The 22,425-nt window shown below is 44.4% G+C and overlaps 1 protein-coding gene across 1 annotated transcript in view; it reads right to left on the bottom strand.

Annotated features, from left to right (window-relative positions):
• Positions 1 to 880: 880 nt before the first annotated feature.
• LOC144691973 (putative methyltransferase NSUN7) overlaps positions 881 to 22,425 on the bottom strand; it is a 151,447-nt gene continuing 129,902 nt past the window's right edge. The window contains exons 11-12 of the mRNA XM_078560888.1: positions 4,818 to 5,412; positions 881 to 960 (exon numbers count right to left, since the gene is read on the bottom strand). Of these exons, the coding sequence (XP_078417014.1) occupies positions 881 to 960; positions 4,818 to 5,412 (675 nt within the window). The remainder of the gene's footprint in view (positions 961 to 4,817; positions 5,413 to 22,425) is intronic.

Genomic DNA, 22,425 nt, shown 5'->3' with positions numbered 1-22,425 from the left:
CAGATCAAATCAGGAGGTTGATATTTGATTTTATATGAACCTGTAATTTTCATATTGGATAGTTTTTAGTTTGTGCTGATGATAAATGATGCAAATTAAATCAATAAAAGTTACTAGGGTCATTTCTGGCTTTAAGCTGTTTAAATATTCACAATTTCAACTGACATAATGATGGGATTGTACATATAGGAAATATATATTAAATATAGGAAAGCCTGTGTAAGCATCTGACAGTAAACATGGCCTTTTGGAATTGTCAACTGGAGCAATTCATAAGGTAGATATAGCTGAGGAAAGTCAATGGTTCCCCTCCAGAAAAACCTGCTATGCTTCCATCAGGGCATCTAGTGATTTTAAAAGAAACAATTACTGAGCTTTTTGGCTCTGATAAGGTCCATTTGATATGCTGAAAACCATCTGCAGTCAGCATGAAACAGCATTTGTAAGGTGTTTATTGAAGGAAATCAGGTGCACAGCCTGTAATTTTCCAATCAATAAACTAATGGGCAGAAAATCATGAAGTGCAAATTCCCACTTTGAAGGTGAGAGAGCATGGAACTAAACTTTTTGTGTGAAGAACGTTCTGCTATTGATCCTGAAATAGTTGTTAGTTTGAAGTTCTAACTCTCAATTCTACTGGTCCTAACTTAAAGATGCTCGGCTCTTTCCAATTCCAATACATTCACTTGGAGCTTTATAGAAAACTGGCAGATCTCTTTAAATGCCCATTAATTTCACTATGGAAATGTAGGTAATGTTCTACCAAAACCTATCTTCATTCTCTATTGACAAGTCTATATGCTTAGTGTTTGGAAATATTTGATGCACACAGACAATCCTGACTTCAAATCTTTTAATGAGCACAGAGAATATCCTGCCTTCAAGTCCTTTTTGATGAGCATACAGTACATTCTGGCTTCAAGTCTTGCCGCTTTGTGCTTCCAGGAACAGCTTTGATATCTATAAGTTATAAATTTAATTTATTCAATTCCAAGCTGAAAAGCATTGGCAAACACTGAATAATGTGTTATATTGTGATGCAGAATCCATTTGTGGCATCTCATTTTACTGCAGAATCTTGTTTTGTTAAAACTTTTATAGAAATAAAAACTACAAAGGAAGGGCACATTTGTTACAATTTAATTGTAATTGGAACATTGTACAGCAAATACATAAATAAGTACAAACCTATTCGAACTACAAGACGAACAAAGAATGTGCAATAACACTAAAATATTGAAGAGATTATTGGCAGAATTCTATTCATTGTACGTGCTACATAATGGCACAATGTGTGGCTCATACTTTTCCTTGCATTGAAGGGAATAAGTTAATTCCTCAAATCACTGGCAACAGCATGGAGTCTTCATTATAACACTATATTTGTACAGCATCTAAGTGATTTGAAAAAATCAATTTGAGATTGCACAGGCTATGCCTTGGAGACACTCACATGACAGAATATACCACCCTCTTTTAATAAATTCTTCATTTATAGAAAAAAAGCAATGGCCGGAAAAGTACATTTGTTCTCAATGAGACAGGGGTCATATCTAAATTTTCATAAAATATATGCATTAAATGCTTTAGAAATAACACACATGTTTGGGGGATGGAATGGCTTGCCATCCTCTTTGGGTACTCATTTAAATAATAATGTGAGGGCGTGATTGTGTCGGAAGTGCATGCAAATGCCAATTTGTGTATGGACACAGTGCTTTCAAATTGGAGCAGCTAACAAACTCATTATTTTATGCGAGACCAGAATTGACCTGAGTGCTAAAAATGCAACTATAGAAAAGAAATAGAATTCTGCCTTACACTTACGGTAAAATAGCTCTGTCATGGTGCATACCATCAAAGTGTACAGGAAACTTGACAATTTTTAATAAATGAGAACATTTGAATAGAACATATTCAACCACTCAAACTAATTTAAAAGTTCCCCAAGATTGCTCCCCACTGCAGTATTATAATACTATAGTGATTCATATTTATATTACTGAGTGTAATTTGAAGATTGAAATTTGTATTAATAGACCAATTTAATTTTAATGACATTTCACATGCCATTTCTATCAGCAAATTCTATCTTAAAAGTAAATAATGGCAATTTTGTCTTCTGCAATTTTTGAATACTTTTGTTATTCTGGACAGTGGTGGCAATGTCTCTCTTCTCTAACTGTTTTCCTGTACCCACCACAAGCTACATTGATCTACAATGCACTTATTCAGGAAAGGAGTAACAATGTTTAAACTATTAATGCCCCCATTTTATTTATACAGTAATTTGATTGGTAGTTTTTCAGTTAAATGTAAGATTTACTATTATTAAATTTTCTAACAGCAGGCGTAAATGTACATGCAATAGTTGGTGTATGTGTTAAACTCCAGTAATTTGAAGCTATTCGCATGTAACTGTGAGAATTTAAACAAAAAGTCTGCAATATTCTTGATTAGCTACACTCCAGATACCACTGTAGATCAGCCAGCCAACAAACAAAATTGTATATGTTAGTCCTCTTAAACAAATTCAGGCCAGAACCACACAAAATAAAGGCCCAATCTCCAGGACACCCATTAAAGTTCTTTCCTCTTACAATCACGCTGTGGCTTAACCATTCAGCACAAAGTTAAGTTAAAGCCTTGATGACATAATTTCTTTCAAAAATAATAAAAGTATTGTTGATTTTTAATCTTAGACTAGAAAGATTAAATACCATTATAATTGATACTTCATTCAGTTTCCTTACTAGTAATACATAGTTTAACTTTATTTTTTCTTGGAAGTAGACATTGGAAGGTTGATTAGAGAAACAAAGTGGGAGATTATTAGTTTGTCAGCTGGGAAAGAAATTAAGCAAAACATATTTCAGGGGTGATTCATGCAGACATTGTAAACCTTGGACCTATCAACCATAAAACAACTAACTCAGAAAAAAGGCCCAACTAATGAAGCTGAAAATGGAGATAGAGAGAAGGCCAAACAGTTTTAGCTTTACATGGTTATGGAGGACTCAGTGACTGCCCTCCCCACCCACCGCAAATAAATGTGGCTATTAAGGCCCAGAAATAAGGCAGGATCCTTGATGTACCAGTCTGCAGCTACTATTTTATTTGACCTTCACAGAATCATCCTGAGATGTTCCAGCTACAGGCGGACATCTCTATTCGATACAGGATTCAAGCATGCAAAAGGAAGATTATTATTAGAAGAGTTAATACACGCAGGATGGTATAGGATGCTTTTCAGCAAACATGCTGGGGAGTTGATAGATATTAAATATGCAGTGGGTAAAGACAGCCCTCAAATGGCTGCCATATAGAGAATACAAAATAAAAAGTAGATGACGATCAAATGATGATAAATTAACACTTTGTTGAAAGAATTACATTTGATATCAATCACCGTATAAGGGATTTTTGATATAAACATACTACATCTAAGATTTTCTCATGTACTATATTATAGTAAGTTTGCGAAGTGGGAGGAAACCCTTAAATCACCACAAGCACCAACAGCGTCCATTCAGACACTTTCCCTTTTGAACAGCTGATGTTGCAACAAAGTCTACTTTTCGCTTTTTATTTGTTCCTACCACCTTTCCCCAGGCTTCAAAGTAGAAAAGAGATTAAGATAGAAGGGACTGGAAGCATCTGATTTGCTGACAACATAGTGCTGCTACTGTGGAACTCAAACTTTACTGCACCCAGTGGCCCCATTCTTACTATATTCAGGCTGCAAAATAAAAGCCTAAGCTACTCAGTATCAGAGATTAGGTAGATATGCAACAAGGACGTTATTTGGAAAACAAAGAACATTACATACCCCTTTATTTTCCTAAATCTATGTAAAGCAGTCATCTACAGGATATTATTGGATATTTTCATCTTTGAGGCTCTACTGTGTGGATTAATCACAATATGGGTGTAAAAACAAATGAAGGTAATTCAATCACCCCACTTTTGGTGTAGTGATTAATATTCACTGAATACAGGCATTTTGCACATACCCTTCTGGGTTAAAGCTTCCTCATTAGAGTGGCTAATTCTGTGCTTTGTATTCAGGGTAGAAAGTTGCAAAGCAAAGTTTTTCATTTTTAAATACTTTATTTTTGTTTCGTACCTAGTACATAGCTCTTGAACTAGTTCTTCTCAACCTTCTTATTAAAGGTCGAGAATCATTAGGGTTACATGCTCTTCCCGTGTTTGGTTCTTCAGTGTTAAAAAAACGTGGCCTGGAATAACCGAGAAAGGAAAGGTTGTGTGGTTTTGACTTAAATTAGTTTGATCGAACAGAGTCACTATGATTTTTCTGGACTGGCTTGTCTATCTCCCGATAATATATAGAATATAGTTTCATTTCAAGAAGGAAAACAGTTAGAAAGAGAACAAGTGCTGCCAAAATTACCTTTTCAAAGGGTTCTTTCTGGAGTTTAGGATTTCACTATATTTTGGCTAGTGAGGACACTCATGTAATTGTTCTAGCCTTCCTTCTCTTGGCAAATCTTTGCTGTTACAATGCATGTCTGGTAAATGGTTGTGTGTATGCTTAAATTTTAAGATTACTGACTATACATTATTTTCTGATTCTTTTATTGCCATCAGCTAACCCATAGATTATGTTACTTGTCCAGCAATGAGTTCATAGACAGTACAAGATACTTCAAACATGTACACTGAAATATTTTTAAAACAATTATATAAAACATCAAAGCAATACACATTAAAGACGCAATTCAAATTTCAAAGTATTTTCTATGGTCAGCTTTTATCTCAGAGCCAAGGACGTGGTTGCCTGCGTGGAATAGACATACCTGTATCTCTTTGTTTTTTCACACCAAGTGAAGTCACAAATGCATTACGTGAATAAGGGAATGCTGGTTGACTAGTTAATCCATGGTACTGGAAGAGGTAGGGTTGATTATAACCATGATTTTGAACCCCAGATGAATTGAGGTATCGTATTGTAACTGGAGGAAGCAACATCTCTACTGGCTTTAAAACCAATTTCATCTCTTGTTTTGTTCCAGTTGAACTTCCTTTCCTACTAGCAATCCTTCCCACTGAAGAAACATTGCTAATATTTCTCTTTACTCTATTAGGTAAGGTAGGAATAGGCACTCGTTGTGGTAATTTGGTACTTGACCCGGTTGTACTGGCATCACTTCTAGATAATTGCTGGGAGGCTGCGGAGGTTCCATTAACTGTAGCTGATTTCTGTTCATTTAAAAACTCAGTGATTCTGGACTGGGCCCCACTGAAAGACCCCGTTTTTGGTGTAAAGACTTTGCTTTTCTTTCGCTTTTCTTCCTTTTTTCGAATTCTAGGTGCCTCAACTCCTTCTAGTAGTCCCTTTGCTGCAGCTCGAGCCAAAACATCCTTTACAGATACTGCTCCTGATGGATCTCGCTTTAAATTAAGAAAATTACACAGGTCAGAAACCTATTGATAAAATTAGTTGCTGGCAATTTTCATAAACAAACACAATGGCCTGGATGGTTTTCCAAAAGTGCAGCAATTAAGAACTTAGGATATCTAAATTATTTGGACATATAATCACTGTTCTTTCTTTGTCATTGTGTCAAAAATCTGGAATTCCCACCTATCAACATGATAGGAGCACCATCGGAATAAACACTGCAGAATGGTTTCAAGCGAAGATCCACACTCATCTTAGAGTGACTAGAAATGAATAATAAATTTGGCCTGCCATTGTCAATTATATCCCAAGTTTGTTCGAACAAACGCTCCACTGATTAGAGTCATACCTAGCACAAAGAAAGGTCGTTGTGGTTGTTGGAGGCCAATCATTTCAGCTTCAGGACATGGTTGTAGGAGTTCCTCAGGATAAAGTCATGGTTCAACCATCTTCAGCTGCTTCATCAATGACCTCCCCTCCATCATAAGGTTAGAAGTAGAGATGTTCACCGATGATTGTAGAGTATTCAGTACCATTGATGACTCTTCAGATACTGAAGCAGTCCATGTCTATGTGCAGCAAGATGGGGACAATGTTCAGCCTTGTGCTGATAGGTGGTAAGTAACATTCATGCACACAAGTGCCAGGCAATGACCATCTCCAACAAGAGAGAGTTTAACAATTTCCCCTTGGCATTCAACAGCATTACCATCACTGAATTCTCCACTATCAACATCCAGGGAGGGTTACCATTGACCAGCCATATAAATGGACTGGCCATATAAACATTGTGGTTACGCAAACAGGTCAGAGGCTGGGGTTCTACTGTGAGAAGCTCACCTCCTGATACTCCAACGCTTGTCCGCCATCTAAACGTCAGGAATGTAATGGTATATTCTCCACTTGTCTGGATTATTGTGGCTCCAACAACCACTCAAGGAGTTTGAAACCACAAAGCAGTCCACTTGATCAGCGCTCCATTCATCATTCACTCCCCCCACCACTGGTGCACAGCAGCAGCAGTAGTGTATATCATCTACAAGATGCAATGCATCAACTCACCAAGGTTCCTTCCAAATCTACCTCTACCACCTAGAAGAACGGCAGACACATGGGGACACTGCCACCTGCAAGCCCCACATTACCCTGGCCTGAAACTATGGGCAGGATTTTCCAGAGTTGCACTAAGTGCGATAGTGAGCAGGTAAAATGGAATCCTACCTGCCGACGAAAATGGCGGGTTTTCATGCCGTATCATCCTGAACCTGCTTCATTTTTTATTTATTCCCAGAAAACATGCTGTTTCCATGGTGAGTGGGCTCTCATTCGCCTGCCCACCATCACCCCGCTGTTGTATCACGCCGCCACCTTTGAAAGGCAGCCGCAAATCGCTCATCACCACCAGATCACCACCGCTGCCCGGGAAGTGTAGCCAGCAAAGGAAAAAAGGCTTCAGCCCCCGCTTCAACGATGGGTCCCTCGAGCGACTGCTGGATGCCGTGGAGGCCCGCCGGGATGTGCTCTACACCTGCTCTGGCCGCAGGATGGGCAGCAGTCACCAACTCAGCTTGGGAGGCGGTGGCAGCGGTGGTCAGTGCAAACGCCCTGCAGAGGAGGACAGTCATCCAGTGCCGCAAAAAGATGAATGATCTCCTCTGTTCCGCCAGAATAAGTCACTCTTTTCATCACTCCCAACTCTCGCACTCACAAACCCATCACACATCCACAGGGCCCTCACTCACTGACAGTACAAGGGACATCACCATTCACTCTCTCACACACACCGTCATTGTTATCCCGTCCATGGGACCGCTCACCACCCACGCAGGCCAGGCATACTTATCATTTGACCCAGCAGGTGTCCTGATACACTCTCTCCATCTCTATCCATGCAGGACAAACTGGCTCACAACAGGAGGGAAAGGTCACAGACAGATGGAGGGATGCTGGAGATCAAAGTTCTGACAGAATTCGAAAACAGAACCATCCAGCTGGCCGGCGATGACCGGGACTGGTCATGCGCTGAAGGTTGAGGTCAGCGCTGCTCTACCAAGTGAGGATCCAGCAGTGCAATGTTCATCAGACAACCATGCGATGAGTGATGTGTCCTTTTTCACAGGCCACTGCCATGCACTAATTATCTCCCCTTGCTTTCGCAGGCACATCTGCCAAACAGCCGACAGAGCCCATGACCCAGAGCCTCCAATCAAGCCCCGAAGAAACCTCTGAAGAGGAACCTGAATTCGCCCTCCCTGGAGACCTGTCACAGCGCTCACCCACACCCTCCACCAGTGCAGAGAGATGCACCTCAGCGGGACCTAGCTTTAGAGTAGCCTCAGGATCACAATCTGACGAGCACTGTCTGATCCACAGCAGGTGGAGGCAGGGACTTCCCAGGTCCCCGGCACTTGGAGGACTGATGGAGGCCAGAACTTTGCCAAGCCTCTAGGCTCAGTCATGTCACAGTTGCTGGAGCTGCAAAGGCAAGCTAGGGAACATCTGGAAGGGATGTCTGCTGCGCTCCTCAGATTGCAAGGCACAGTGGAGGAATCAGTCCACCTTCAGGCTGAGGTGATAGCGCCGGCATTGCAATGCACCGAGGCCAACACTGGCAGCATGGTGGCCGCCATGGAGACCTTGGTCCAGGACATCACTGCTGCATGAGCTTAACTCCATTGCTGATGCCATAGCTGGCCTCCAACACTGTGTAAACAAGAGGGATGCTGGACAGCTCGATCTCGCTCCAGCTACCCTTCCACTCACAGAGTCAGCCAAGGGCCCTCCAGCACCCATAGGAAAGAGGATCATGGAGCGCAAGTGAGCTGGCTCGGCCAGACAGGAGTCAGACATTCTCAGAGGCTATGTGAAGATCTATGGAGTGTCCTGACTGCATGTTGTCATCATCCTCCTGTGATCGAACAACTATTAGGGTCTCCACTGCATCTCCATGACAGGAGCATTCTCAGAGGATATTGGTACTGCAATAAGCTAGACTGGAGTCAAACGTTCACAACTATGTTGTGAGGATCTATGGGAACACCTCACTGCATGTCATCATCATCCTCCACAAATCTGGCAGCTATGAGGGCCTCTCAAATGCGCCTGCCTCGTCTAGCCAGTGCGAGAGCCTCATCCCCATCATCGTCACCACCGAGGACCCCCTCACCATCATTCCCATTAGCGTCCTCATCAGAGGAAACGTGCAGCTCCTCCATCTCCTCCTCAGCCAGATCCTCACCCCATTGGAGTGCCAGGTTGTAAAGGGCGCAGCAGATGATGATGATCCGTGACACCCTCTGTGGACTGTATTGCAGGGCTCCACCAGACCGGTCCAGGCACCAGAACCGCATCTTCAGCATCCCGGTGGTCTGCTCCACCAAGTTGCGAGCTGCTAAATGAGCCTCATTATAGCGTCGCTCTGCTGCATCTGAGGCTGCTGCGCGGGTGTCATCAGCCACGTCCTCTGCGGGTAGCCCTTGTGCCCGAGGAGCCAACCCTGCAGCCTCTGTGGACCCTGGAAGACTGCAGGGATCTGTGAGCGACTCAGCGTGTATGCATCGTGCACACTCCCTGGAAACCATGCGCACACCTGCAGGATGCGTTTCTGGGGGTCACATACCAGCTGCACACTCAGTGAGTAGAAGCCCTTGCGGTTGATGAAGTCAACTGAGTTTAGCGATGGAGACCTGAGCGCCACATGAGTGCAGTCAATCGCACCCTGCACATGTGGGAATCCCGAGATCAGGGTGAATCCAATGGCCCTTGCATCCTGGCTGCCCCGGTCCCGGACGAAATGTACAAAGTTGTGTGCCATGGAGAAGGTGGCATCTGTGACCTCATGGATGCATTTGTGGGTGGCGGATTGTGAAATCCCACAGAGGTCACCTGTGGAGCCCTGAAAGGAGCCTCTGGCATAGAAATTGAGCACCACGGTCACTTTCACAGCCACTGGCAGTGGATGCCCTCCATGTCCCCTTCGCGCCAAGTCCTGCAGCAAGTGGCAGATGTGAGCCACCAGATCCCTAGACATGTGCAGTCGTCAGTAACACAGGTTCTTGATCATCTGCAGGAATGGCAGGCGATGTCTATAGACCCTGGGTGTCACTATGTGCCGTACAGCCACGGCTCAATGTCGCCCCTGGGCAGCGTGTGCGGGAGCCCCTGCTGTCCCTTCTTCATGAGGTTACTGCTCCTGCCTTTGCATGGCCAGGAGCCTCAGTCACTCTCTTCTCAGTCTTCTTCACTCTCTGTAGGCCATCAGGCATACAGCTTGGTCACCAGGATCCATGATCCTGACGTGGTCCTCCTGCAGCATGAAAGAGAGAGAGAGACGTGATTATCATGGCTGTACTTAGCGCCTTTCCTGGCCCTGTGTGACTGCCCCTTAATGCTTCCCGGAGAGTGCTGGTCACCCCTCGGATGGCCAGAGTGCGCTGCATGGCTGCCCTGTCAACCTGCGAAATGGGGGATGCTGGTCCAAACCGGAATGCTGAGATTGCAAGGGGCTATGAGCGCCTCCAGCAGTGACTGCTACATGGCCAGTGTTGACGAGGCGATCGTATAACATGTGCAGCCCAACTGCTCCGCGGCCACAGACTTGCTCTGTGGCCCAATAAAGTGGTGGCGGTTTCAGAGTCTGTCCTGCGGGGGTTGGGGTTAAGGTATGGAGCCCTTGGTGGCCCTTTGGTGCCACCGCATTGCTTGCATGGGCAGGCAGGCTAGGAGACTGACTCCAATCACATCACTGTGGCTGTGCCTGACCTGTCTTAGTTGCAGAGGCATGGTCAGTTTATACAGGTGTCCTTAATGCATGGTCACTTCCCTCGCTTACCCTGCCCCCCACCTTCATTGTCTTTGAGCAGGATGCAGCGCCAGGGCAGCACTTGACCCCTCACCGCCCCCACCCACGCAACAGTCACCTCTGAGGCTGGCCAGCACTTGCCCCTGGACACAACCCCCCCCACCCCCACAGTTGCCTCAAAGTTGGCCAGCACTTAGCCTGGACACCCCACCTCCTCAGCAGTCGCCTCTGAGGCTGGCCAGCACTTGCCCCCGTATACTCCCTCCCCCACCCCTCCCACACCCCCCAGCCCCCCTGAGGGCTGTAAACAACAGGCGAGCTATGAAAAACACTGCTGCTCACTCACCTCAGTTCCTCCAGAGCGAAGGCCGCCAAGTGCACGTTGCCTGCGTGCTGTTGTGAAACTTGCTGGCATGCTTTCCTGCCGACATGGATGGACGATACGTTGGGGTTCCAACAGCCTGGCGGGGTGGCCTTTTAATTATATGCTGATGTATTACAATTAGCTGCCCGCTGACTGATGGTGGGAAACGCAGCCCGCCGTTGACGGCTGAGCGGACAATTGCGACCTGCCTTCACGCCGTTGTGAAGCAGGTCGCACCATATCACGCCCATCCCCAGTGGGCTTGGAAAATTCTGCCCATTATCTCTGTCCCTTTACTGTCTCCAGGTCAATTCCTGACACATTCTTCCAAACAGCACTTTTGGGTATACCTACAACACATAGACAGCGCCTCACCACCACCTTTTCACAGCAATTAAGGATGTGCAACAAATGCAGGCCTCATCAGTGACACACACGTTCAAACAACAAATATAGAAAACAAAACTTATTTACCAGTGAGAAAGATATACTGAGCACATATGTTTCCAAACTACCTGTTTCCCCCAAACTAATTGAAAAGAAATAAAAATATAGAACCGGGGACAAATAACGTGTGATCAGTGTGTTATGTGGAATTTTCTGTCCTCCTTTTCTTTCTCTAACCTGAGCCTTTAGGTTGGTGCTGCCTCTTCCTGCGTGCCTGACTACAATCTAAGTGTTAGTGGTCACTATTCAAACTTCAATCTAAGAGACCGGTGAGCGGTGCCTATGTTTAATTTGAACACCAGCTGTTACCAGGCAGGCTGATAACTTTCTCCATGGTAACAAGATCAGAAGAAATCGGAGCAGGAGAAGGCCATTTGTCCCATCGAGCCTGCTCCGCAATTCAATAAGACTCTGATCTGATTTTGGCCTTAACTGCGCTTTCCTGCCTGTGCCCCCTAACCCTTGACTCTCTTGTCAATCAAAAATCTGTCTAACTCAGCCCTGAATATATTCACTGCTTGCCACGCAAGAGAATTTCAAAGACTAACAACCCTAAGAGAGAAAAAATTTCTCATCTCCATCTTAAATAGGAGACCCTTTATTTGTAAACTGTATCCCCTAGTTCTAGATTCTCCTACGAAAGGAAACATCCGCTCAGCATCCACCCTGTCAAGCCCCCTTAGAATCTTTTATGTTTCAATAAGATTACCTCTCATCCTTCTAAACTCCAATGTGTATAGACCAAACCTGCTCAACTGTTCCTCATAAGACAACCCCTTCATCCCAGGAATCAATCTAGTGAGCCTTCTATGAACTGTCTCCAATGCAAATATATCCATCCTTGAGTAAGGAGATCAGGTGGAGGAGGTGAGGCTGATTATCAAATCTCAAAAAAAGTAGCAGCAGCATTGAGACTTTGCCCTGAGCCTGCGAAAATGAACAGTTTTTTGGCAGTCGAGAACTGGACCTGACAGTGTTTTATGTGGTCCAGCCAGATCTCGCAGTGGATGGCTAAACCAGTCGTTTGCCATATCTATTCCGTGTCTCTTGAACTTAAAGGAGCAGAGATAGGGACCCTGCCAGGGTGAACATCAAGGGTGAGAGACAGTAATGCTTCTAATGGGAACTGGAGTATCAAAAGTGAAAGTCAGGGCATGGTTGAGTAGATTGGTAGATCGGGTGGAGATTTATACTAGGAAGTGATCAGAAATGGCCAGTTCTGCGATTGGCATGATGGGTGTAGTGAGGCCATGTGAGAGAGTAAGTTCAAGGGGTTGACTGTGAATATGTATTGGGTAGTTTATATGGAGGGAGAGATTAAGGGAGGATAGGAGGGCAGTGAATCCAGTGAGGAGAGAATACGATGAATTGAGTTGGAGGTTGAAATCACTGAAGGTGAGAAGTTATTTGACGTAGGAGCTTGAAGTACAACAGGTTGTAAAAGCTTGATAGGTTTTAAGGAGCATCTTAAAGGAGAAATAAATAGTTGGTGCGACAGGAAGTTCAGGGAATTAATTCCAGAGTTTAGGGCCTAGAAAGCTGAAGGGAACAGCTACTAATGGTGGAGCCACTAGAGAATGCACAAGCAGCAAGAGTTGAAAAAGCGCAGAGTTGTTGTAGGACTGTAGTAGGAGGATAGAGATAGGAAAAGCAAGGCCTTGGAAAGATTTACACATGAGCAGGACAATTTTAAAATTATGGTGCTGCTGGACTGGGAATCACTATGTCTGCGAGAACAGACGTGATCGGTGAATGGATTTTAGTGCATGTTAGGATACAGGTGGCAGTGTATTGGATGAGCTCAAGCTTATAGAATGCTGAGGATGGGAATCTAGCCAGGAATCCATTGCAATCGTCAAGTCTAAAAGTAACAGAAGCATGGAAAAGGTGAAGCAGAGACGAGTGATATTATGGAGATATTAGGGTGGTGGTCTTGGTGATGGTGAGGACAGGGGTTTGGAACCTCAGCTGAGAATCATGAGGACACTCATTGCACTCTCAGACAATGGCCAAGGAGTGAGGTGGGATTGGTGGCTAGGAAATGATTCAGGACTCAATGTTGCACAAACAGTTTGACAGCATAGAGGTAATGGGGTAGTTTTGAAAGACGATCCTGCAGAGCTGGGTGTCAGCTACATTCATGTGGGATCTGACTTGTTTTCAGATGATGTTGCCAAGGAGCAGCTTATAGATGAGAAATAGGACAGAATCAAGATAGATTCATCAGGGAACTCCAGAGGTTATTCCAGTTGTACCCAGAGAACCTCCTGCAATAACTTCTCTACCATTACATAGTGTTGTGAAGGCAAAGGCTGCACATAGTTCAGGAATGATGAGGGGATAGTGGCAGATGAAGTTCAATGCAGAGAAGTATGAGGTGATTCATTCTGGCAGGAAGAATATGGTGAGACAGTATAAAATAAAGGGAGAAACTCTAAAGGAGGTGCAGGAACAGGAGGACCTCAGTGTATTTGTACATATGTCATTGACGATGGCAGGGCATGTTTAGAGAGCAGTTAATAAAGCATATGGTATCTTAAGTTTTATTAATAGGGGCATTGAGTATAAGAGTAAGGAGGTCATGTTGAACTTGTATAACATACTAGTTAGGCCTCATGTGGAGTGCTGCGTCCAGTTTTGGGCGCCATACTTGGGGAAGGATGTGAAGGTACTGGAGAGAGTACAGAGGAGATTTACAAGAATGATTCCAGGGATAAAGAACTGTAGCTAGGGAGATAGATTGGAGAGGTTGGGACTGTTTTTCTTGGAGAAAAGAGGGCTGGGAGGAGACTTGATAGAGGTATTCAAGATCCTGAGGGGTATGGACAGGGTAAATAGTGAGAAACTGTTCCCACTCAAGACAGCATCAAGAACTAGAGGGCACAGATTCAAAATAATTGGCAAAAGGAGTAAAAGTGATGTGAGGAAATTGTTTTTCACCCAGAGGGTGGTTGGAGTTTGGAACAACCTTCCTGAGAGGGTGATGGAGGCAGGTTCAATTGAGGTATTCAAAAGGGAATTGGATTGCTGTCTGAAAAGAAAGAATGTGCAAGGTTATGGGGATAAGGCAGGGGAATGGAACTAGGTAGAATGCCCTTTCAGAGAGCCAGTGCAGACTTAATGGGCCGAATGGCCTCCTTCTGACTGCAAAGATTCTGTGATACTGTATTATGGGCACAGTCATGTAGGCCTGTGATTAGGGTTTGTCTCTTAAAAGAAAAGCAGGCAGTGTTTAAAATGGGCTGATTTGTTAGTGCCAATTTTTGCACTTGCGTCCAAAATTTCACTCCCAGATACACTGGCTTTACAGCGATATTCAGACAAGGAAGATGATGATGAAATGCTTTAGCACTGTGTGCAGTGTGTCAGGACCTGCGAGAAGATGCAAGAAAAGTTGACATTCTGTAAGGCTAGATCACCAGTACCATGTAGCAGGTTGAGGTTACAAGACACCATGTCACAAAATGCTGCAATTTCAACTTATCCCAGCTGCACCACTTGTCCATATGAAACTCTCCCACAACCCAATGGCTGTTTCATTATGCATGCTCAGATTTCAGCAGGACAACTTACAATGGAAAGCCTTGCTATACTTAACTCCCTAGGGTATAACACATTGAACTACTGAAACACAATTGTAGTCACTTGCTGATACAAAAGACAGACATATGGCAGTCACCAGTGATTTCTTACATGTTGTGGGGTTGCCGCAGTGAAATGATGATGGGCAACTGTGTCATCTCATTCAATAGAAAAACAGACAGAAATGAAGACCACCCAGACAAATGCATCAGGCATCTGCTTGATTTACATGTAACTTATTAGCTGAAATTGCAGTGCTAACCAACAATGAACCACGATTCAAATAGTTGAGGAAACTTTCAATCCATTGTTGCAATTTGCCTTCAAGCGTATCTGCTGCAGATGGCAAAGTTCTGAAACTGGCATCCAGTTATCCACAGGAAGTTGAGGCACTTCTCAGTCACTGAGAGAAAGGTTTTGCATAGGCCTGTTAATCTCTGACAATCTCTTTCCATCTTGCACAAATATCATAACCAAAAGACTGCAGAAGCTGGAAATCTGAAATAACCAGATGAAATGTCATTGACTGAGTCTTTGAACTGGAATTTCATTCTGGGCTCTGGACCCTGTTATCGGGAGCACTTCAGGGTTTCGATACCTCACTGCATCAATTTTAGATGTGCGATGTGATTTAGTAAGAAGCGGCCACTAATTGGACTGATGTTGAGATCTCCATTCAATTAGGGGCTTTTGGCAGGTGGAGGACGCATGTGAGTTGCACTGAGCGGGCCCAATTTATAGAACAAATTGCATCCATTATTGTGGTAGTTGTTTCATGCAGTGATGGAGACAGTGCAGGACAGCACCGGGTCAGGCCAGGGAAACCCCATGTTTCTCAGATGCCTCCCGTGAGGTTCTTTTGGAGGCAGTGGGAGCAAAGAGATGTGTTCAGTTTTCTGACAGTGGCAGCAGAAGGCCAGCCAGCCAGGTGGCGGAAGATGGCTTACGTATGAATAGCTGTAATGTTGTGGGGAGAACATGGGTTTAGTGCCACAAGCATTTTAATGATGGTCTTAGGTTTGGCAAGGCGAGCTCAACATGACACCCAGATGAGAAGCCTCCAGTCCATAGTCACAAGTATACAGAGAAGCTGAGAGCACAAAATGCTCCTGAACATAGAGGAAATGTGTACCCAAGAGCATTACTGAACCCTAGTGCTATTGTGTAGAAGGGACCACTGGAATTGATTATTCCACCAGAAGTAGTGAGGAAGGGCAGCATTACCTTTATCACTCCCTCTCGACCTTGCAGAAGAAAAGTGTTCACAATGCCAGAGAGAGGGCTTGCTCATGTAGTGGATTGCTCCAGCTTGCTACTCTTACTTCCATGGAGGAGAAGTTACAAGAGTTGCATTGCATCAGGGAGTGGGTGAGGAGAGATGGGATTTTTTTTTATTCATTCACTGGATGTGGGTGTTGCTGGCTGGGCCAGCATTTATTGCCCATCCCTAATCGCCCTTGAGAAGGTGGTGGTGAGCTGCCTTCTTGAACCGCTGCAGTCCATGTGGTGTAGGTACACCCACAGTGGTGTTTGGAAGGAGTTCCAGGATTTTGGCCCAGCGATAGTGAAGGAATGGTGAAATGTTTCCAAGTCAAAATGGTGAGCTACTTGGAGGGGAACCTCCAGGTGGTGGTGTCCCCCATCTACCTGCTGCACTTGTCTTTCTAGATGATAATGGTCATGGGTTTGGAAGGTGCTGTCTAAGGTGAATCCCTGCAGTGCATCTCGTAGATGGTGGAGGGAGTGAATGTTTGTGGATGTGGTGCCAATCAAGCGAGCTGCTTTATCCAGCTTCTTCAGTGGTGTAGGAGCTGCACTCATCCAGGTAAGTGGGGAGTATTCCATCACACTCCTGACTTGTGCACTGTAGATGGTGGACAGGCTTTAGGGAGTCAGGAGGTGAGTTGCTCGTCGCAGGATTCCTAGCCTCTGACCTGCTCTTGTAGCCATAGTATTTATATGGCTAGTCTAGTTCGGTTTCTGGTCAATGGTAACCCCCAAGATGTTGATAATGGGGGATTCAGTGATGGTAATGCTATTGAACATCTAGGGGCGATGGTCGGAATCTCTCTTGTTGGAGATAGTCATTGTCTGACACTTGTGTGGTGTGAATGTTACTTGGATTCCATCCAAGACATGGTGAATTGATTTCAAAATCTCCAGGTAAAGGAGATGAAGTGTAAATCTCCCAGGTCGACACCATGCCAACACTTCAACAGTAATGTCATGCTTCAACTGTGCAAAAGCATCTGCTAACTGATGTGAGTTTTCATGCCCACCTTCTTATGTCCCCCCACTGGACCAGTTGTGGAGGGAATGCTCATGGCTGCAAGAGGAATGTCATCAGCATCGCCATAGAAAACGAGACTCCAGAGCCTTCACCATCACAACATTCAAGCACACCTTCCACAACCACAGATATGGAACCCCAATCCAGCATGGAATGGGTGGCATGGGTGAATCACACTTCATGAGTGAACAGGAGGTGAGAAAAGCAGAGGTAGCTGTGGGCAGCCCCCCTCAAAGGATGGAGAACAAACACAGCCATGCTGAGCTGGGCAGAGATGCAGTGCCTCAGGAGTCACACACAAGGTGCCCATCTAAAACCGCCGTGTGAGATATATGCCTACTTGTCGGTGTTCCCTGAAGCAGTATGGCGTCATGGACTGAGAATGGAATAGTCTATTCATTACATGTGCTTTGCAATGTCTCAGACCTTTGAGGGCATGAGCTCCTCCATTGAGAGAGTGGACATCCTTGTTGAGAGCCACTTGTGGCATAACTCTGTGTTGATGCAGGAATTGTGCAGACTTGCACAGAATGCATTCACCAGTGAGTGGCACAAAGATGTGGAAGGCAGTGGATGCCCTTGCTGGCGGTTCCCTCTAACAATCGACTGCACCATGACAGAGCTGAGGCAGTCACAGATGACAATGAGGGGGCCACCTCTCACAGGGCACTATCTTCATCTGCCTCCTTGGTCCCTCTGAATGAGGAAGCATCTATGCAGCAAGGCCCTGTGACAAAAGCCTGCCCCTGCACTGATGCCAATGCAACAGCCTGTGGAAGTGCCCCCGGCACCTCCATGGCAAGGATGACCGCCATGTGCATCTCAGCACCATGCAGACACAAATGAGTTGGATGCCTCCACCTCATCTGTAGCCACAGGGGCAGTACCCCGTAGGAGCAGATGCAAGTGCAGGGCGCCGCATTATTCATTGCATTGTGGTTCACTTGGGTGATATGTTTTGTGGATGTTACATGAGTCAGTACAATGGACATGTTGCTTCTGCTCAGACACGTGTATTTCTGTAGTGTAGTTCTGCCAAAGGGTCATGAAGACTCGAAACGTTAACTGATTTCTTCTCCACCGATGCTACCAGACCTGCTGAGTTTTTCCAGGTAATTCTGTTTCTGACGTGTATTTCTATTCCTCACATGAAATGAGGCAAAAGAGAGAAGTCAGGAAGCAATACAAAGGACTGTACTCGGGGACAGCTGGAGACTTATGCCACCCGCCTTGGATGGAACAACAGCAGCATTCAGAGTTGGGTGTAACATGGATGCATTCTCTCACTCAAAGGAAGAAGACTCTCAGAGCCAACTGTCCCACAAGAAGAATAGATGCTGAAGCCTTGTCTCCTTAGGCGGTCCGGTGCCTCCCTGGAAAGCACAGGCAAAATTCTTCAATGCATCTCCCTCCTTGTCTTCTAAGGAGCTGTGTCATTTGAGTGCTTCTCCCTCTTCAAGATTCACACCTCTCTGGAAGGCCATGTTATGGAAAGCACAGGAGACCATCACGATTTGGAACACCCTTGAGGAGTTGTACTGGAGGGCACAGCCTGACTGAACAAGGGACTGGAATCAAATCTTCTAAAGCCTGTTGGCCTGCTCGATGGCAGTCCTTGTGGCCAGATGACATCGATTATAGCACCTGTGCCTCTGTTACAGGGTTATGCAAAGATGTCAGCAGTCATCTCTTCAAGGGATATCCATTAACCCCTAGCAGCCATCCCCAGATGCTTGCTGGTGCCATTTAAAGCTGTGGCACTTGTGACTGTCGGTGGATGAAGGCATCATGGCAGCTGCCAGAATAGCGTGCACACATCTGCATAAAGCACTTGTTGTGGTCGCAGACCGGCTGAATGTTTATGGATTGATGAATCTCCCAGACTGTTCACTCGTTGCCTTGATGGCCACATGGGTGCAATAAATGACACCCTGTACTTGAGGGAATCCAGCGATGGAGGCAGATCCCATTTCCCTTTGTGCCTGTTTATTTGTTTGGAACTCAAACAGGGTATCTGTGACCTGCCTTAAGTAATAATGTGCTGCCACCTGAGAAATGCCACCAACGTCCATTGCCAATCCTTGGTATGATCCAGAAGTGAAAAAGTTCGAAGCCATTCTAACTTTTACAGCTACTAGCAAGGCATGTCCACATGACCTGGGAGGCCTGGGCTGGTTCTCAACAAGGACAGATGTCAGAAACCATCTACCTTATGTTGAGGGTGTCACCTTCATTGCCTTCCTACCCTTCATTCCTCACCTCTGTGGTCCTCAGGCTGAGAGGACTGCATCTGTTACTACAGATGCTGCTCCTCATCACTACTCTTCCCTATCTTGGAGTAGCTGAATCCATGTCAAGACCTTGTTTGCTACCAGCTCGACTGTCAAGGCTTCCTGGACCCTGCCCTTACAACCACCTGATCGCTGCAGGCTCATGAATACCGCCCCCCCCCCCCCGCCCCACCCCCAAGTGCCTCAGCATTTGCACTCCAAATGTTGGATGCTCAAGAAGCTCTGCTCATGTGATGGCAACTGTGGGCCACATGAGGGCCTCTCTGAGCCTCTCCATTTATGCTACTTTATGATTATCTCCCACAGCCACAACTGGCTCCCCGCTTTGTTGCTACCTCCTTCACATGGGCATACTGGCAGGCCTTTGTGGTTCCTGTGTCTCCTGTCAAAAACCACAAACTGGCCCACAACGAGCTAATAACTAGCTCATTTACATGAACAACTAGTCATCCACCTTTATTTGCACAGCTTCAGTTCCCAAATCACTGCGAATCAATACCGCCTTGGGGAGCTATCACGCCGCTCAGCGGTGCAAAATTGCTGGCCCATTTGCGTCCATTCCCACCCCCACTGCGCACTGGAAATGCAGCCCCTTAATTCTGTTTCTCCCCCCACTTATGCTGCTAGACCTGCTGAGTATTTCCAGGATTTTCAGTTTTTATTTCACAAGCATCATTTGAGTGACTTTAAAAATGTTTCAAACTTATTTTCAAAATTTAGCATTTAAAAAAAATTCCACCCTCACATTTTTCTGAAATAAACGTGAAACACAAAAATATGGGAAAATCTTTAAAAATAGGAACAGAGCACTAAAAATGTAAACGTTCAAAAATTACAAAAACAGGGGAAGTAATTTTAGCCTAACTAGCTGGTAGAAAATGATATAATTAGATCCACTGCCTCTTTTGCATTTCAGCAAAGCCAAGTAAAACTGATGGTGTTAGTATCCCACCGAGAAGCTTAGGTTAAAATGACCCCCTAAGGTTTTGCAATTTTAAGCCTGCAATTGGGGAGATTCCCCAGCTTCCATTTCAAATGGGCACTGAAGATAAAAAGCATGTTATTTGCTTTGTGTTCATTTAAATAGGTCTGCATGAAACCTCAGGTTTTAATAAAGTTTACTCATTCTTGTGAGCAAGCCGCCAGACACGACAGTGCCTTCCCCACTGGCTTGAAAGCACAACTGCCTTAAGGTTTTTGCCCCAGATAATGCAATAAGCCAGTACCAACAGGGCAGGAGTTGCACTTGGAATATAGCAACCATGATGGGTGGAAGAGAGGGTTTCCTCTTTGGAAAAGGGTTCCTATGAATAACAGGTTTTGTGTGGATAACATCAGGTTTTTTGATCACAAACTTCAGGTATTCCATCAATACTGGGACCCACTGGTTTGTTGAAGCATACCCCTGCTAGCTAACTATTTAGATACAATATATGGCTGATAGTCTCTGCTACATCAGAACAAATGCCAAACAACAAAACGGTGCCCAAAATAAGCTAAATGGTAAAACTTTGACTGTTTGCTGGATTCTGCCTATGTTAAACCTGAAGGATTTCTTATGGATTTCTAATTTCAATGCAGAAATTATAGGGAGTTTCTTCGAATTATATTGCCCATGACATTGAAGCTCTACTAAAAGGGTACAGGAGATGGCAAAATTAAAACCTCAGTGAACAATGTGCATTAAAATCCTCGTGACATGAGGGTCTCATTCTGCAACTTTTCCACCACAATTTAGGCAATTACTCTGGGATTTCAGGCCTACAGATATTGTAATTAGAATTAGTACCCAATTCTCACACAAAGGACATATGACTGAGGAATTTCTGGTGATACTTGCTGATTTCCTGTGGCCTTACTCATCCAGTATTGGATAATACACTTTTACAATTAGAGTGTGTTCTGCCATTTAATGCACAATGGCACAATTATTCTGCTGCTCTGTTGATCAACTGGATCTGTTTAACGTGGCTTCATGTTTAAGGCCATAAAGTCTCATTGCTGTAAACATCCTGAGGTCAATTACAAGATAACTGCCGTTGGTGAGAGATTTTTGCAGGGTGAAGAATGCGTGTAAATTTCTACCTTTCTCTTCTATTTTTAAATATTTTGACAATATGAAGTATGACAGATGATCTCAAAACCATGTTGAACCAGATTTTGATGGCAAAGTAAAGCAAAAATAATGCCGTTCATTGCTATTTTTGCACCAATAATACAGCGATTTAAGTGAAGGGCAGATAGGGAGTTATATTTTGATATCCAAAAGTTACTGTTCAAACTTTGTGAAAACAGCATCACTGCCTGCCTCAGCTTTGAAATGCATTCAATGCAGCACATTTGACACTAACTAACAGAAATTCAGTTAAATCATTTCAAGTCAAAGTATTCTTTTAACAATGAGTAATACGTTAATTATGGCCATTAAACCCCTCTGACACTGAAAATGAGCTATTACAAGTGTGGAATCTCAGTCCTCCAGGTCTTTCTTGTTGGAGGTTTAATAAAGTAAATTTTTACTGTTCTTTACTTTGTTTCTTTTTTCTTTCTCAATCATATATTTCTTTCCATCATTATTTCTCTTTCTCACCTGATTTGACATTAAATTCATCCATTCTAATTCATCCTTCCCTTCTCAGTTGTTCTGTTTATTTGTCAAATTGTTGGCTGAGGAAATACTACTGATTCTGTAATTTATCGAGGTCCCAGATGCCCAGTTTCTCTCTCCCTGCCGTCACCAGCTTATACTTTCAGCAGCTCGTTACAAAACAATTAAAAACATAAACATGCAAGAGCAAGTCTAACTAAATGCAGACACCATTAATGTCCTGTTAAATTGGCCCAATATATATTGTTGGTCACTTTTACATAATGTTCAACATAGTGAGTCAGGACTAAGCACAGTTTTCAGGTCAAACAGGGTTAGATGGTGGAAGGAGAAAGTATCATAAAAAACAAGGCAGGGGAAAGGAAGGAAGAGAAGGGAAAGATGATGACGAGGGAAGAAGAAGAAGAAAAAGGGATAAAAAGGGAAGGGAAGAAAGAGGGAGAAGGGAAAAAGAAAGGGAAGATGGAAGAGAAAAGGAAGAGAAAGGAGGATGTGTGAGGAATGGAGAATCAAATAGGGAGCGAAATAGAAGTGGAGGTGAAGGGGAGGAGATACTTGAAGAGGAGAGAAATGGAGGGCAGAAAGAGCCTGATGATTGGAAAGGAATGCAAGGAAATAAA

Source organism: Cetorhinus maximus, chromosome 1 (assembly GCF_964194155.1).
Source record: "Cetorhinus maximus chromosome 1, sCetMax3.hap1.1, whole genome shotgun sequence".
NCBI lineage: Eukaryota > Metazoa > Chordata > Chondrichthyes > Lamniformes > Cetorhinidae > Cetorhinus > Cetorhinus maximus.
This window is presented reverse-complemented; position numbering and strand designations above follow the sequence as displayed.